The sequence below is a fragment of the Tachypleus tridentatus genome, chromosome 10 (assembly GCF_004210375.1).
Source record: "Tachypleus tridentatus isolate NWPU-2018 chromosome 10, ASM421037v1, whole genome shotgun sequence".
Taxonomy (NCBI): Eukaryota; Metazoa; Arthropoda; class Merostomata; order Xiphosura; family Limulidae; genus Tachypleus; species Tachypleus tridentatus.
In genome coordinates this window covers 2,554,018-2,571,127 of record NC_134834.1, presented here as the reverse complement: position 1 = coordinate 2,571,127, position 17,110 = coordinate 2,554,018, and the positions used below count along the sequence as shown (strand labels likewise).

General features: G+C 32.3%; 1 protein-coding gene across 1 annotated transcript in view; it reads right to left on the bottom strand.

Annotated features, from left to right (window-relative positions):
- LOC143227925 (hemicentin-1-like) overlaps nucleotides 1–16,419 on the bottom strand; it is a 108,999-nt gene extending 92,580 nt beyond the window's left edge. The window contains exons 1-9 of the mRNA XM_076459280.1: nucleotides 16,083–16,419; nucleotides 15,634–15,906; nucleotides 12,217–12,486; nucleotides 6,907–7,089; nucleotides 6,672–6,767; nucleotides 4,195–4,467; nucleotides 3,535–3,810; nucleotides 1,188–1,515; nucleotides 408–682 (exon numbers count right to left, since the gene is read on the bottom strand). Of these exons, the coding sequence (XP_076315395.1) occupies nucleotides 408–682; nucleotides 1,188–1,515; nucleotides 3,535–3,810; nucleotides 4,195–4,467; nucleotides 6,672–6,767; nucleotides 6,907–7,089; nucleotides 12,217–12,486; nucleotides 15,634–15,906; nucleotides 16,083–16,419 (2,311 nt within the window). The remainder of the gene's footprint in view (nucleotides 1–407; nucleotides 683–1,187; nucleotides 1,516–3,534; nucleotides 3,811–4,194; nucleotides 4,468–6,671; nucleotides 6,768–6,906; nucleotides 7,090–12,216; nucleotides 12,487–15,633; nucleotides 15,907–16,082) is intronic.
- Between the last annotated feature and the right edge of the window lie 691 nt (nucleotides 16,420–17,110).

The window sequence follows — 17,110 nt, the reverse complement described above, 5'->3', positions numbered from 1 at the left end:
GAGTGGTGTGAGGTACCAGTATGTTTAACTCTGAATGATGTGAGATACCAATAAGTTTAACTCTGTATAACAAAGATATGAGGTACCAGTATGTTAACTCTCTATAATACAGATGTGAGGTACCAGTACATTTAACTCTGTATAACAAAGATATGAGGTACGAGTATGTTAACTCTCTATAATACAGATGTGAGGTACCAGTACATTTAACTCTGTATGATACAGATTTGAGGTACCAGTACATTTAAATGTGTATGGTATAGATGTGAGGTAGTAGTATGTTTAACTCTGAATGATGTGATGTACCAGTATATTTAACAATGTGAGGTACCATTATGCTTATCTCTGTATGATAAAGATGTGCTGTACCAGTGGATTATTAAAAATATCAATTAGTGACAACCTACCAAATACAGAAAGGTGAACTTTCTGGTTGGCCTTCCCAGCAGGATTCTCAGCTATGCAAGTGTACAAACCAGCATGATGTAGTTGTGTCCTGTTAACATGAAGCACACCTTCAGAGTTGATGTTTAATTCTCTATCACCTGTGGTCACATTTATTCCATTTTTTTGCCAATGGATGACAGGTGTTGGATATCCAGAAGTTAGGCAGGGAGAGAAATGGTTTGGTTTACAAGAGAAGTAAGGTTGGAAAATGGCAGTGGTACAATTGACGGTGGAACTATAGAAGATAAATTAACCATCAAAGAGAGAATGAATTTTTTTCTGTAAGATATTAGATAAACAATGTTCAGATTAGATCATTATACAAACTGGATATCAGCCCAAATATTTGTTGTTAATAAATTAAAGCTTGTATGTGGAATTAAAGTGTTAAATTATTCAAGATAAACTCAGGCCTTAATAAATATAGTAATAAAGATATCACAATACTTCAATAATGTATGAATATGAAATTAGACTATCAAATAATACATTTATTTATAATATAGGTGAACTAGTAGTGTTCAACAGTTTAATACTAAACAACTAATGTGTAAAGTGAGTTAAGACCATAAGATATGTTTCTGTCTAATACATTGGTTGAACTATCTACAAGATACAAATATTAGAATATGAGCTAGATACTGACAGATGATATAACAGATTAATTGAAAATAAAAATAGTCACTTATTATTCTCCATAATAATAGTAATAATAGAAAGTAATAAATATTCTAATATACGGTGTACACATCAAATGATTACAGACATGAGGTTTACTTGTTCTGTGGCATGTCTTACCTAAAACACTCAGAGCCATCTTCCTGGTATCTTTACCAACTTCGTTGCTTGCTTCACACAAATATTCTCCAGCATCAGTAACCTTTGCCACAAAGCGTAAACTCCCATTACTCAGCTGGGTGAAGTCCAATGTGTTGGGCTGCAAGAATGAACCATTTCGATTCCATCGAATCCAAGCAGGTGGAACGGCTCGCACCTTACACGGCAACACAACAATATCTCCCTCAATAACTTCGAAAAGTTCTCTGGATGGATAAATTCTTGGTGGTACTAGAAATAGAACATATTGGCCTCAATATTCAGTGTAGAAATTATATGGACATCTTAATATATTGGTCTCAATATTTCGTGTAGAAATTATATGGACATCTTAATATATTGGCCTCAATATTCAGTGTAGAAATTATAAAGACATCTTAATATATTGGCCTCAATATTCAGTGTAGAAATTATATGGACATCTTAATATATTGGTCTCAATATTTCGTGTAGAAATTATATGGACATCTTAATATATTGGCCTCAATATTCAGTGTAGAAATTATATGGACATCTTAATATATTGGTCTCAATATTTAGTGTAGAAATTATATGGACATCTTAATATATTGGTCTCAATATTTAGTGTAGAAATTATATGGACATCTTAATATATTGGTCTCAATATTTACTGTAAAAATTATATGGACATCTTAATATATTGGTCTCAATATTTACTGTAAAAATTATATGGACATCTTAATATATTGGTCTCAATATTTCGTGTAGAAATTATATGGACATCTTAATATATTGGTCTCAATATTTCGTGTACAAATTATATGGACATCTTAATATATTGGTCTCAATATTTCGTGTAGAAATTATATGGACATCTTAATATATTGGCCTCAATATTCAGTGTAGAAATTATATGGACATCTTAATATATTGGTCTCAATATTTCGTGTAGAAATTATATGGACATCTTAATATATTAGCCTCAATATTCAGTGTAGAAATTATATGGACATCTTAATATATTGGTCTCAATATTTCGTGTAGAAATTATATGGACATCTTAATATATTGGCCTCAATATTCAGTGTAGAAATTATATGGACATCTTAATATATTGGTCTCAATATTCAGTGTAGAAATTATATGGACATCTTAATATATTGGTCTCAATACTCAGTGTAGAAATTATATGGACATCTATATATATTGGCCTCAATATTTAGTGTAGAAATTATATGAACATCTATATATATTGGCCTCAATATTTAGTGTAGAAATTATATGAACATCTATATATATTGGCCTCAATATTTAGTGTAGAAATTATATGGACATCTTAATATATTGGTCTCAATATTTAGTGTAGAAATTATAAGGACATCTTAATATATTGGTCTCAATATTTCGTGTAGAAATTATATGGACATCTTAATATATTGGTCTCAATATTTCGTGTAGAAATTATATAGACATCTTAATATATTGGACTCAATATTCAGTGTAGAAATTATAAGGACATCTTAATATATTGGCCTCAATACTCAGTGTAGAAATTATAAGGACATCTTAATATATTGGTCTCAATACTAAATTTAACAAAATTAAGATGGAGTTTGTCTGAACTCCAGCCTAACTATCTTCAACAAGTAATACCTTGTAGAAGATATGAGTGTGTAACTAGTAGTCATGCGAGTGTGTAACTAGTAGTCACGTGAGTGTGTAACTAGTAGTCAGATCTCTCCAATCATCTGGCAGTAGCAAAGTCTTGATTTCTCTCTCTGGTTTCTTGTGTAACTAGTAGTCATGTGAGTGTGTAACTAGTAGTCAGATCTCTCCAATCATCTGGCAGTAGCAAAGTCTTGATTTCTCTCTCTGGTTTCTTGTGTAGTCATGTGAGTGTGTAACTGGTAGTCAGATCTCTCCAATCATCTGGCAGTAGCAAAGTCTTGATTTCTCTCTCTGGTTTCTTGTGTAGTCATGTGAGTGTGTAACTGGTAGTCAGATCTCTCCAATCATCTGGCAGTAGCAAAGTCTTGATTTCTCTCTCTGGTTTCTTGTGTAACTAGTAGTCATGTGAGTGTGTAACTGGTAGTCAGATCTCTCCAATCATCTGGCAGTAGCAAAGCCTTGATTTCTCTCTCTGGTTTCTTGTGTAATCTAAAACTTAACTTTAATGTTTTATCACAACAATGTTTTTAATATGAAGAAGACAAATATATTTACCGCTAGGAAGTACAGAATTGGTTACTGTTGATTTAAAAAGTTTTTAATGGTTAAAGCAAAACCTACCCTGTACAAACAGAGAAGTAACTTTGTTGGTTACACCAGCAAGATTGGCTGCTGTACAAACATAGGTTCCAGTGTCTTGTTCCACAGTTTTCAGAATGTGTAAATTGTCATCAACACCAATCTGGTAGCGGGGATGAGATGGGAGGATAGGGATGCCATTCATCTGCCAGGTGATTATTGGTCGGGGTTCCCCCTTTACATTGCAGGGAAGTACAACAGAATCTCCCTCAATAACCACATAGTCACGAGTATCACCATGGGCTATACTTGGAGGAACTATACTCAAAGATAAGGTTTTGATGCTTGAACCAAAGTTATCATTCAAAATGTTTCAATAATTAATCATTCAAAAGACAAACTATACATTGAAGGTATAAATTAGTTGTTATTGTTTTTCTAGCCACCATTATCATACCAAATTTATACACTCATCTTTGTAATCACACTTCAAAATCTACTTTTGCACTGAGGATAATGCTATATTCTCAGCAGCAGTTAATCTGAAGTAATAACATTTAGTTTATCTGTGTCGACAATTAGCATACAAAGCACTTTGAAATGTTTACTAGTTTGTAATAATCCAGTTCAAAACGAACGTTCAACTATACAGTTCTTTATATCATTTTTTTTTCGTTTACTTACATTAGAAGGGTTTATTACCTTGCACATTAACAAACACTGTTTCTGAATCATCTCCCCCAATGTTCCTAGCTAGGCACGTGTAGTTCCCTTCATGATGGTCCTTAACTTGGTGGATCACAAACGTTCCATCAGTTTTGATATCAATGTCAGCTTCTCCTCCAATCAGTTGGTCTGCCTTCAACCACTGGATGGTTGGCCGAGGATTTCCCTGTGTAACCTCACAAGGTACAGAGAGTGATTTACCTCGAATAACTTCCACCAGAGGATCAATATGTGCCAGCACAGGGGCCACTAATGAAAATTAGAATTAATAATATTTATCAAATGGCTAAAAATTCATATAAATTTATACAATAATTTCTATAGATTTTCATATGTCCAAAACCAGCTTTAGTAGACAAAGTGTTTCTATTACCCAAACTAGAACCTTTATGGTATATACACATTAATCCTGGGTTATTTTTTTTAAACTGAGAAGGGTTTCGGGGATGCAAGCCCCTTTGCTATTATAACAGTATTCACAGCAGTGTAGACACTGAATTTTGTATATGTTCATACACATTAAACCCCTTTGTTTGTTTGTTTGTTTTTCATATAGTGGGAATGGATTTTCAGATGGCTACAATAGTATTCATAGTTATGGATATACACATTAATCCTGGGTTATCCTGGTTAGTGGGAATGGATTTTCAGATGGCTACAATAGTATTCATAGTTATGGATATACACATTAATCCTGGGTTATCCTGGTTAGTGGGAATGGATTTTCAGATGGCTACAATAGTATTCATAGTTATGAATAACTTTCAAACATTTCTATTTCAAATGAGATATTACAAAACTGCTAAGCTTATAATTTATTATTTCCATAAGCTATATAATAACAAGCTATATCATTTATAAGCCATATAAATAAATAAGTGGTTTGTGTTATCTATTGAAGTCATGAACTTTAAATACAAATAGGAAGACGACAAATACATTAAATTACCTCATACATACCAACAGTACTGAGTTAAATCTAATGTATAAGACAACTTACATACAGTTGCTCTCCAGTGGTATGTCTGCGGACCTACAACGCTAAAAATCGGGTTTCGATACCCGTGGTGGGCAGAGCACAGATAGCCCATTGTGTAACTTTGTGCTTAATTCAAAAACAAACGTATATACATACAGTTAATACTTAGACAGATCAGATGTATAACTTAAAGTATTGAGGCTAGATACGACATATAACTTAAAGATAATTTACATACCATCAGCACCAAGCTAGATCTGACGTATAGTTAAGTATAATGTAATAATTATATAATGGTACATATTGTACATACCATCAGTACTGAGCCAGATCTGAGGTATAATTACGTATTATGTAACATTATATAATGGTACATAATGTACATACCATCAGTACTGAGCCAGATCTGAGGTATAATTAAGTATTATGTAACATTATATAATGGTACATAATGTACATATCATCAGTACTGAGCCAGATCTGAGGTATAATTAAGTATTATGTAACATTATATAATGGTACATAATGTACATACCATCAGTACTGAGCCAGATCTGAGGTATAATTAAGTATTATGTAACATTATATAATGGTACATAATGTACATATCATCAGTACTGAGCCAGATCTGAGGTATAATTAAGTATTATGTAACATTATATAATGGTACATAATGTACATATCATCAGTACTGAGCCAGATCTGAGGTATAATTAAGTATTATGTAACATTATATAATGGTACATAATGTACATATCATGAGTACTGAGCCAGATCTGAGGTATAATTAAGTATTATGTAACATTATATAATGGTACATAATGTACATATCATCAGTACTGAGCCAGATCTGAGGTATAATTAAGTATTATGTAACATTATATAATGGTACATAACCACGGTAACTTTTGTAAGTTCTTCTGAAAGGAATAAGTTAACATTAAAAATATCCTTAAGTGCAGCATAACATAGTTATAGCACAAGGGTTGATCATAAGAGTTCCATACAATAGATCTAAACATACACCAGGGCGCAGAGATCCACCGCAGATTTCTGCACTAATGCAATGTCAAATAAAGCATAGGAGTTATTATATTTAACTTTGAGATAACTAGATTTCTAAAATCCACTGATTTAGGATTTGAAATGAGAAAGCACTTTCACCACTCAATCTTTATACACATTTCAGTAATTTACATAAGTCTTTATATTTTCGTTTTATTGTAACACTTGAATAAGAACACTCAAAATGTTTCTTCACCACGTCAGCACTTTGCACCACTAACCACTGCTGCACAATTTGGGCAAGTTCCTGGAACATTTGATTTGAAAATATTTTTTTACACTTCATTAATTTGGAAATAGTCTTTATGATAAAAATAGCAATTTCAATAATTATTTTGTGACATTATAGTAGGAACATACGTCTCAAGGTTATTATTCAAATAAACATTTGACGTATATCAGAGCTCACCAATGCCAATGACGTGCACGTCTGCCTCTCTTTCCTCCACTCCTAACCTATTTTCTACTGTACAAACATAAGTTCCTTCATCTTCTAGGCCAACATCTGAAAGAAAACACAATATATAATATTCCCTAAACCTTATGTCTTGTAAAATTATTGTTTATTGATAGTATGTACAGTTTATTAATACTAGTTTATGGGGTAAAGTACTCTTAGTGTTAGTGTTACGAACAGAACCTACGATGTATTAGAAGATTCCCAACCGGCGTTATGGTAAACTTTGAATTATCTATCAAAGGGGCGCCCCCTTTTTTCCTCCATCTTGTCTCTGGCTTTGGATGACCGGTAGCGACGCAGGAGATACTACCATCTTTTAATATTTCAATATTTGTATCAGTTGGTGGCTGAACAACAACAGGAGGGGCTGAAAATAGTAAGACAAATTAAAGTTTACACTTCAAGGTAACATTTCTCTGGTTGGTAAACTCAGCAACACAAGGCTATTTGTTTGCTATACATATGTTACGTTAAATAACATTTTAAGGCGTATGATTCATTATTAGAAGGAAATAAACTTGTGATTGAAACTTGAGGTAGACTTATATCAGTTTATTATTTTAATTGTTTATTCACTTCAGTAAGTATTAATTTTCGTAAAAGTAGTTGACATACTTAATACTGTATCTTTCCCTCCATATAAGTATTATTAAATTCTTTGTTTCTATTGTTAAAACAATCTTAAATCTTTTGTTATTTTAATATTAAATAGAAATTACCTTTATTTTCTAATAAAATGAGGTCGAATTTCACTGTGTGTTTATAGTTTCTCATTTCTAATAAATCTAACTATTAACGTGATGGAGCTGTCTAATTTGAAGATGGCACCACAGTATATAAGATATTTTACTTGCAGGTGGCACTACAATACTTTCTGAAGAAAATGATAAAATTCAAAATAACTTATTAAAATAAGAAAGCTACAGTACACTTTGTGATTTTCGTCCATGTTAATATTTTACACTGTAACATGTGTGTACATTAAAACTGTATATCGTATTATTTTATTATACTTCTAAGTGTATCATACTAACGTATCAACAACTATGACTTCTTTAAAGGTTCCCCAGTAGCATGGCAGTACGTCTGTTGATTCCTACTACCAGAAGCTGGCTTTTCATACCCGGGGTGAACAGAGCAGAGATTACCCATTGTGTAGCTTTGTACTTTATTCCAAACAAACAAACTTCTTTAAAGTTGTACATACCTCTCCAAAAATAAATGGATAAAAAACAACCTTATTTGTATATTATGTAAACATTAAATACTTAAAAATGTACATTGTTTAAAAACACAGTATAACTGTAAAATGTAGTTTATTTAATATTTTGAATACCATGTCACGTTTCACAAAAAATCTCGTTATGTTAATTATCTCTTCTGATGGATCAGTTAATTATTATCTGATCGACAATAACATAATGTATTCTACTAGTGTCTGAGTGTTCTCTGACAACTTGGTTGTGAAAGAAACATAAAGTGGATAACTTTAGCTTTATTTACGTATTCTTCATTTCTGAAGTCTTGTTATTACTATTTGTAAAGTAACGTGTGATAAAGCAAAAATGAATACATCTCTTATTACTATTAGTAAAGTAACATATGATAAAGCACAAATGAATACATCTGTTATTACTATTAGTAAAGTAACGTATGATAAAGCACTAATGAATACATCTGTTATTACTATTTGTAAAGTAACGTATAATAAAGCACTAATGAATACATCTGTTATTACTATTAGTAAAGAAACGTATGATAAAGCACTGATGAATACATCTGTTATTACTATTAGTAAAGTAACATGATAAAGCACTAATGAATACATATGTTATTACTATTAGTAAAGTAACGTATGATAAAACACTAATGAATACATCTGTTATTACTATTAGTAAAGTAACGTATGATAAAACACTAATGAATACATCTGTTATTACTATTAGTAAAGTAACGTATGATAAAGCACTAATGAATACATCTGTCATTACTATTAGTAAAGTAACGTATGATAAAGCACTAATGAATACATATGTTATTACTATTAGTAAAGTAACGTATGATAAAGCACTAATGAATACATATGTTATTACTATTAGTAAAGTAACGTGTGATAAAGCACTAATGAATACATCTATTATTACTATTAGTAAAGTAACGTGTGATAAAGCACTAATGAATACATATGTTATTATTATTAGTCAAGTAACGTGTGATAAAGCACTAATGAATACATATGTTATTACTATTAGTCAAGTAACGTATGATAAAAGCACTAATGAATACATCTGTTATTACTATTAGTAAAATATCATGTGATAAAGCACTAATGAATACATATGTTATCACTATTAGTAAAGTAACATGATAAAGCACTAATGAATACATATGTTATCACTATTAGTAAAGTAACATGATAAAGCACTAATGAATACATATGTTATTACTATTAGTCAAGTAACGTATGATAAAGCACTAATGAATACATCTGTCATTACTATTAGTAAAGTAACGTATGATAAAGCACTAATGAATACATATGTTATTACTATTAGTAAAGTAACGTATGATAAAGCACTAATGAATACATATGTTATTACTATTAGTAAAGTAACGTGTGATAAAGCACTAATGAATACATCTATTATTACTATTAGTAAAGTAACGTATGATAAAGCACTAATGAATACATATGTTATTATTATTAGTCAAGTAACGTGTGATAAAGCACTAATGAATACATATGTTATTACTATTAGTCAAGTAACGTATGATAAAGCACTAATGAATACATCTGTTATTACTATTAGTAAAATATCATGTGATAAAGCACTAATGAATACATATGTTATCACTATTAGTAAAGTAACATGATAAAGCACTAATGAATACATATGTTATCACTATTAGTAAAGTAACATGATAAAGCACTAATGAATACATATGTTATTACTATTAGTAAAGTAACGTGTGATAAAACACTAATGAATACATCTGTTATTACTATTAGTAAAGTAACGTATGATAAAGCACTAATGAATACATTTGTTATTACTATTAGTAAAGTAACGTGTGATAAAGCACTAATGAATACATCTATTATTACTATTAGTAAAGTAACGTATGATAAAGCACTAATGAATACATATGTTATTATTATTAGTCAAGTAACGTGTGATAAAGCACTAATGAATACATCTATTATTACTATTAGTAAAGTAACGTATGATAAAGCACTAATGAATACATATGTTATTACTATTAGTAAAGTAACGTATGATAAAGCACTAATGAATACATCTGTTATTACTATTAGTAAAGTAACGTATGATAAAGCACTAATGAATACATCTGTTATTACTATTAGTAAAGTAACGTATGATAAAGCACTAATGAATACATATGTTATTACTATTAGTAAAGTAACGTATGATAAAGCACTAATGAATACATCTGTTATTACTATTAGTAAAGTAGCGTATGATAAAGCACTAATGAATACATCTGTTATTACTATTAGTAAATTAACATGATAAAGCACGAATGAATACATATGTTATTACTATTAGTAAAGTAACGTATGATAAAGCACTAATGAATACATATGTTATTATTATTAGTCAAGTAACGTGTGATAAAGCACTAATGAATACATATGTTATTACTATTAGTCAAGTAACGTATGATAAAGCACTAATGAATACATCTGTCATTACTATTAGTAAAGTAACGTATGATAAAGCACTAATGAATACATATGTTATTACTATTAGTAAAGTAACGTATGATAAAGCACTAATGAATACATATGTTATTACTATTAGTAAAGTAACGTGTGATAAAGCACTAATGAATACATATGTTATTACTATTAGTAAAGTAACGTATGATAAAGCACTAATGAATACATATGTTATTATTATTAGTCAAGTAACGTGTGATAAAGCACTAATGAATACATCTGTTATTACTATTAGTAAAATATCATGTGATAAAGCACTAATGAATACATATGTTATCACTATTAGTAAAGTAACATGATAAAGCACTAATGAATACATATGTTATTACTATTAGTCAAGTAACGTATGATAAAGCACTAATGAATACATCTGTTATTACTATTAGTAAAATATCATGTGATAAAGCACTAATGAATACATATGTTATCACTATTAGTAAAGTAACATGATAAAGCACTAATGAATACATATGTTATCACTATTAGTAAAGTAACATGATAAAGCACTAATGAATACATATGTTATCACTATTAGTAAAGTAACATGATAAAGCACTAATGAATACATATGTTATTACTATTAGTAAAGTAACGTGTGATAAAACACTAATGAATACATCTGTTATTACTATTAGTAAAGTAACGTATGATAAAGCACTAATGAATACATTTGTTATTACTATTAGTAAAGTAACGTGTGATAAAGCACTAATGAATACATCTATTATTACTATTAGTAAAGTAACGTTATGATAAAGCACTAATGAATACATATGTTATTATTATTAGTCAAGTAACGTGTGATAAAGCACTAATGAATACATCTATTATTACTATTAGTAAAGTAACGTATGATAAAGCACTAATTAATACATATGTTATTACTATTAGTAAAGTAACGTATGATAAAGCACTAATGAATACATCTGTTATTACTATTAGTAAAGTAACGTATGATAAAGCACTAATGAATACATATGTTATTACTATTAGTAAAGTAACGTATGATAAAGCACTAATGAATACATCTGTTATTACTGTTAGTAAAGTAGCGTAAGATAAAGCACTAATGAATACATCTGTTATTACTATTAGTAAATTAACATGATAAAGCACGAATGAATACATATGTTATTACTATTAGTAAAGTAACGTATGATAAAGCACTAATGAATACATATGTTATTACTATTAGTAAAGTAACGTATGATAAAGCACTAATGAATACACATCTTATTACTATTAGTAAAGTAATGTATTCAGTGGCGGATGTGAGGTTGTGTGGGCCCAGAGGCTAATAACGTTTGCGGGCCTTACATCCCACGTAATTTTACATAGAATAAAATTATCAATGGACCCCATTAAATCCATGGGCCCTGGGGCTCAGCCTAGTCTTTAACTAAATACACTTTTCAGCGTATTGTAAAGCTCTAAAAAATGTGTCTGTTTTGTTAGTTTTACTTTCTAGAATAATTTACCTCTACACAGGGACGCACTTATAAAGTAAGTTACATTTTTATAGTAGAAGCGCCACCTATTATGTAGTATACACAACTGTTAGCCATTCAGTAGTAATATACAGTGTTCCGTTTCGGGTGAAAACGGAACGAAAGCTTATTTTGTATAGAAAGTTTTCTCCTTATTGAAACCTTACTGACGTCAAAGTGTTCCTTATTTCATTATTGTAGGGCTGTCCAGGTGGCAACCCTTCTCATAATATAATAATAACTAAAAACCCAATCTGAGACTCACATCCAACATCCAGATTGACGGAATCTTGAGTTGTCCCGGCCTCGTTCTCTGCCACACAAGTGTACTCTCCGGCGTCGGAGTCTTCACTGCCGAGAATTGTCAGCATTCCGTCGTTTGTAATCTGTACGTATGACAGGGGTAAAATCTGTGTCCCACCACGGTACCAGGAAACTGTAGGGTGGGGCACTCCTGTCACCTCACATTTCAACTCTGCCTTGTCTCCTGTCGCCACTAACAAGTTCTTTCTGGGGATATTGATGGTCGGTGCCTCTGAAAAGTTTATAACCCATCATTATAAAATACTGTATTTTGTACAAAGCTATTATTATCTAGGGTAGTTGTTCCTAATTTTGAAATGATGGACTAGGAGATTAGCTGCTAGTCAACACCACCCACCGCCAACTCTTGGGCTACTCTTTTTACAAACAAGGCCAACCTTTAGTACAACAGTAAGTCTACGGATTTACAACGCTAAAATTAGGTGTTCGATTCCCCTCGGTGGACTCAGCAGATAGCCCGATGTGGCTTTGCAATATGGTGACTTCCTTCACCAAACACCACCGGCGAGTGCTCTAAACACCAGGCTATGTCATATCTCCACCCTAAAATATACCTGTTATTATGTAACGTTTTAAAATGTATTCAGTTAGTGAGGTAAATGTACATACACATTTCTTACCTAAACACAAACGTTATGTTCACACTTCAATGAAAGTAAGATGCGAAATGTGTCAGAACTAAAACTTAACAAACGAGTTTCGTACAACAACTTCTTTAAACGAACAAACTTGATAACACTGATAGGTTGAATTGGATGCAGACTGGCCCTCCAGTGGAATTTTAGATTTTGCTAAAGTTGAACCAGGTTCGAATCCGTGTGATATCAATCATTCTATGCACTTTAAACTGTGAGTGTTATAAGAGTGACAATGAATCCCTTAGTGAATTGGGGCTGGTGGGTGGTTCTTTCTGGTCAGTAGTTCAACATTATGGACAGCAACTGATAATCTTGGTCAGTAGTTCAACATTACGGACGGCAACTGATAATCTTGGTCAGTAGTTCAACATTACGGACAGCAACTGATAATCTTGGTCAGTAGTTCAACATTACGGACAGCAACTGATAATCTTCGAGGTTTTGTCATAAATACGAGAGCTTTACATTAACAATATGACTTGGTATGAAATAACAAAGTAACACTTGTACTACAGAACAATATGACCTGGTATGAAATAACAAAGTAACACTAGTACTACAGAACAATATGACCTGGTATGAAATAACAAAGTAACACTTGTACTACAGAACAATATGACCTGGTATGAAATAACAAAGTAACACGTGTACTACAGAACAATATGACCTGGTATGAAATAACAAAGTAACACTTGCAATACAGAACAATATGACCTGGTATTAAATAACAAAGTAACACTTGTACTACAGAACAATATGACCTGGTATGAAATAACAAAGTAACACTTGTACTACAGAACAATATGACCTGGTATGAAATAACAAAGTAACACTTGTACTACAGAACACTATGACCTGGTATGAAATAACAAAGTAACACTTGTACTACAGAACACTATGACCTGGTATGAAATAACAAAGTAACACTTGTACTACAGAACACTATGACCTGGTATGAAATAACAAAGTAACACTTGTCCGTCCGCCTTCACAACGAGTGAAGTACATACCGTAGATTAAAACATCCAGTGTATAAATAGCTTACATATTAACTTACATATTAACTCCTCAGGTTTGTAAATACAATCACGTCCATTATTTCCATAATGTAACTTGATTAGCTCATTAATTCGTCATTAGAGTTTCATCAGGAACTGTGATATCCAACTAGATCAGTGTTACATAGTAATAACTAAGTAGGTCGCTGTTACACAGTAATATCAAATAGGTCACTGTTCCATAGCAATAACTAAATATGTCGCTGTTACACAGTAATATCTAACTACGTCACTGTTATATAGTAAAAACTAAGTTTGTCGCTGTTACACAGTAATATCCAACTAGGTCACTGTTCCATAGTAATAACTAAGTAGGTCACTGTTACACAGTAATATCCAACTAGGTCACTGTTACATAGTAATAACTAAGTAGGTCGGTGTTACACAGTAATATCCAACTCGGTCACTGTTACATAGTAATAACTATGTATGTCGCTGTTATACAGTAATATCCCACTAAGTCACTGCTACATAGTAATAACTAAGTAGGTCACTGTTACACAGTAATACCAACTAGGTTACTGTTCCATAGTAATAACTAAGTAAATCGCTGTTACACAGTAATATCCAGTTAGGTCACTGTTGCATAGTAATATCCCACTAAGTCACTGCTACATAGTAATAACTAAGTAGGTCGCTGTTACACAGTAATATCCAGCTAGGTCACTGTTGCATAGTAATAACTAAGTGGGTCGGTGTTACACAGAAATATCAACTCGGTCACTGTTACATAGTAATAACTAAGTAGGTTGGTGTTACACAGTAATATCCAGCTAGGTCACTGTTACATAGTAATAACTAAGTAGGTCGCTGTTACACAGTAATATCCAACTAGGTCACTGTTACATAGTAATAACTAAGTATGTCGCTGTTACACAGTAATATCCAACTCGGTCACTGTTACATAGTAATAACTATGTATGTCGCTGTTATACAGTAATATCCCACTAAGTCACTGCTACATAGTAATAACTAAGTAGGTCACTGTTACACAGTAATACCAACTAGGTTACTGTTCCATAGTAATAACTAAGTAAATCGCTGTTACACAGTAATATCCAGCTAGGTCACTGTTGCATAGTAATATCCCACTAAGTCACTGCTACATAGTAATAACTAAGTAGGTCGCTGTTACACAGTAATATCCAGCTAGGTCACTGTTGCATAGTAATAACTAAGTAGGTCGGTGTTACACAGAAATATCCAACTCGGTCACTGTTACATAGTAATAACTAAGTAGGTTGGTGTTACACAGTAATATCCAGCTAGGTCACTGTTACATAGTAATAACTAAGCAGGTCGGTGTTACACAGTAATATCCAACTCGGTCATTGTTACATAGTAATAACTAAGTGGGTCGCTGTTACACAGTAATATCCAACTAGGTCACTGTTACATAGTAATAACTAAGTAGGTCGCTGTTACACAGTAATAAACAAATAGGTCACTGTTACACAGTAATATCTAACTAGGAACTAGGTCACTGCTTCATAGTAATACCTAAGTAGGTCACTGTAATACGGTAATATATAAGTAACACTGTAACAACTAAGGAGGTCACTGTTACATAGTAACAACAGGGAGGTCACTGTTACACAATAATATCTTGGAAATGATTGTCTCCCACTAGAAAACTTCCTGATAAGTAACCGTTTCTATTACCTATGTATCGGACTTGAACAGTCTCTGTGTCAGACCCAGCAGAATTTCTAGCAGCACAAAGGTACCGTCCCTGGTCCTGCTGGTGGGCCTCTTCTATTATCAAAGAATTGCTTGAGGTGAATATTCTGCCTGTTTGAACGTCCTTATCGTGGGGCTCACCCCAGCGCCATTCAACTAAAGGAACCGGATACCCTTCAGCAAGGCACGTGAGATTTACTGTACTGCCTCTGGTGAAGTTAACGCTAGACGGAACTATAGATACTTTAGGTGGATCTGAAAGAAATAAAACATTCTATTGGTTGTCCTGTGAAGGTAATTCTTGACTTTCTCGTGTTTTACCTATTATTTGATCAACTCTTACAGTGAAATACTCGAAAACGTTCTCAGCGTTTTAGATGTCATGAACAAAACAAATATGTATTTAAAAACCCTTGAAGGGAAGAACAGACCCTGGACAATCAGGTGGAGATCTTCTCGAGATAAACCTCCTTCGTTAGTTGCAATGCAACGATACCAGCCTTCATCGTTCTGGTCGACACCGTGTATCACCAAGGAGTCGTTATCAAGTTGTTCTATTCGTGAATCAAATTCAACAGGAACTGACCGCAAGTATCCACTCCTTGTACCGTCATCAATTAGTCTTTCCCATGTTGTGTTGTGGTCAACAAGACTAGATGTATCACAAGTGACCACTGCCACAGATCCTGGAGTGACGCTGATGTTGTTAGGCTTAGCGATAACTGGCGGAGGTTCTGTAATAATACGAAATCTTCTTATGATAAACATAGAGCAGATTCTGCGGTGGGAAGTTATCATTAGAATGGAAATGAGAACCTTATAAAAGAAACAAATATAGAAATATGAGTAGATCATATCCTTAACTATAGCCGTTCTACGATTAATTCGGAAAGCTAGTCTGATTTTTTTAGCCGCGGCACGGTGGCTCATAGAATAGCTCAGTTTCTAAAACACTAACATTCACTTCATAACTCTGCCATCTTTTAGCGAATTTGATATCTAATTACAGTTTTGGCCTCAGGAGGTCAAACCCTCTCGATTGGTGTATTTGACCACGCCCAAGATTTTATAGATTAATTTATTTCTAACCCTGCTTCAAAGACTTTGAAGCGCCGCAGCTGTTGAGGATTCCCTTTTTTTTTACGACGATTGACAACAAATATTGAACTACAAGAGTTTTGATACCTTTTAAAGTGACTAACAACAGATGACAAAATATCAGTATCATATTTACGGTGAGATATGATGTAGATATTCTTTGCACTATTTAATTTTAACTTCCTAACGGTTAAAATAGACACTGTATGAGAACTGTAAACAAAACCTTGCTACGACATTTTCTTATATTAAAATACATATAGCTTTGGATTACATGAAGGATCATTTTCTGAAAATGGGGAGACTTAATAAATAATACACTATCTATGTTTTTGTTTTAATTTTAAAGAAAATTAAGAAA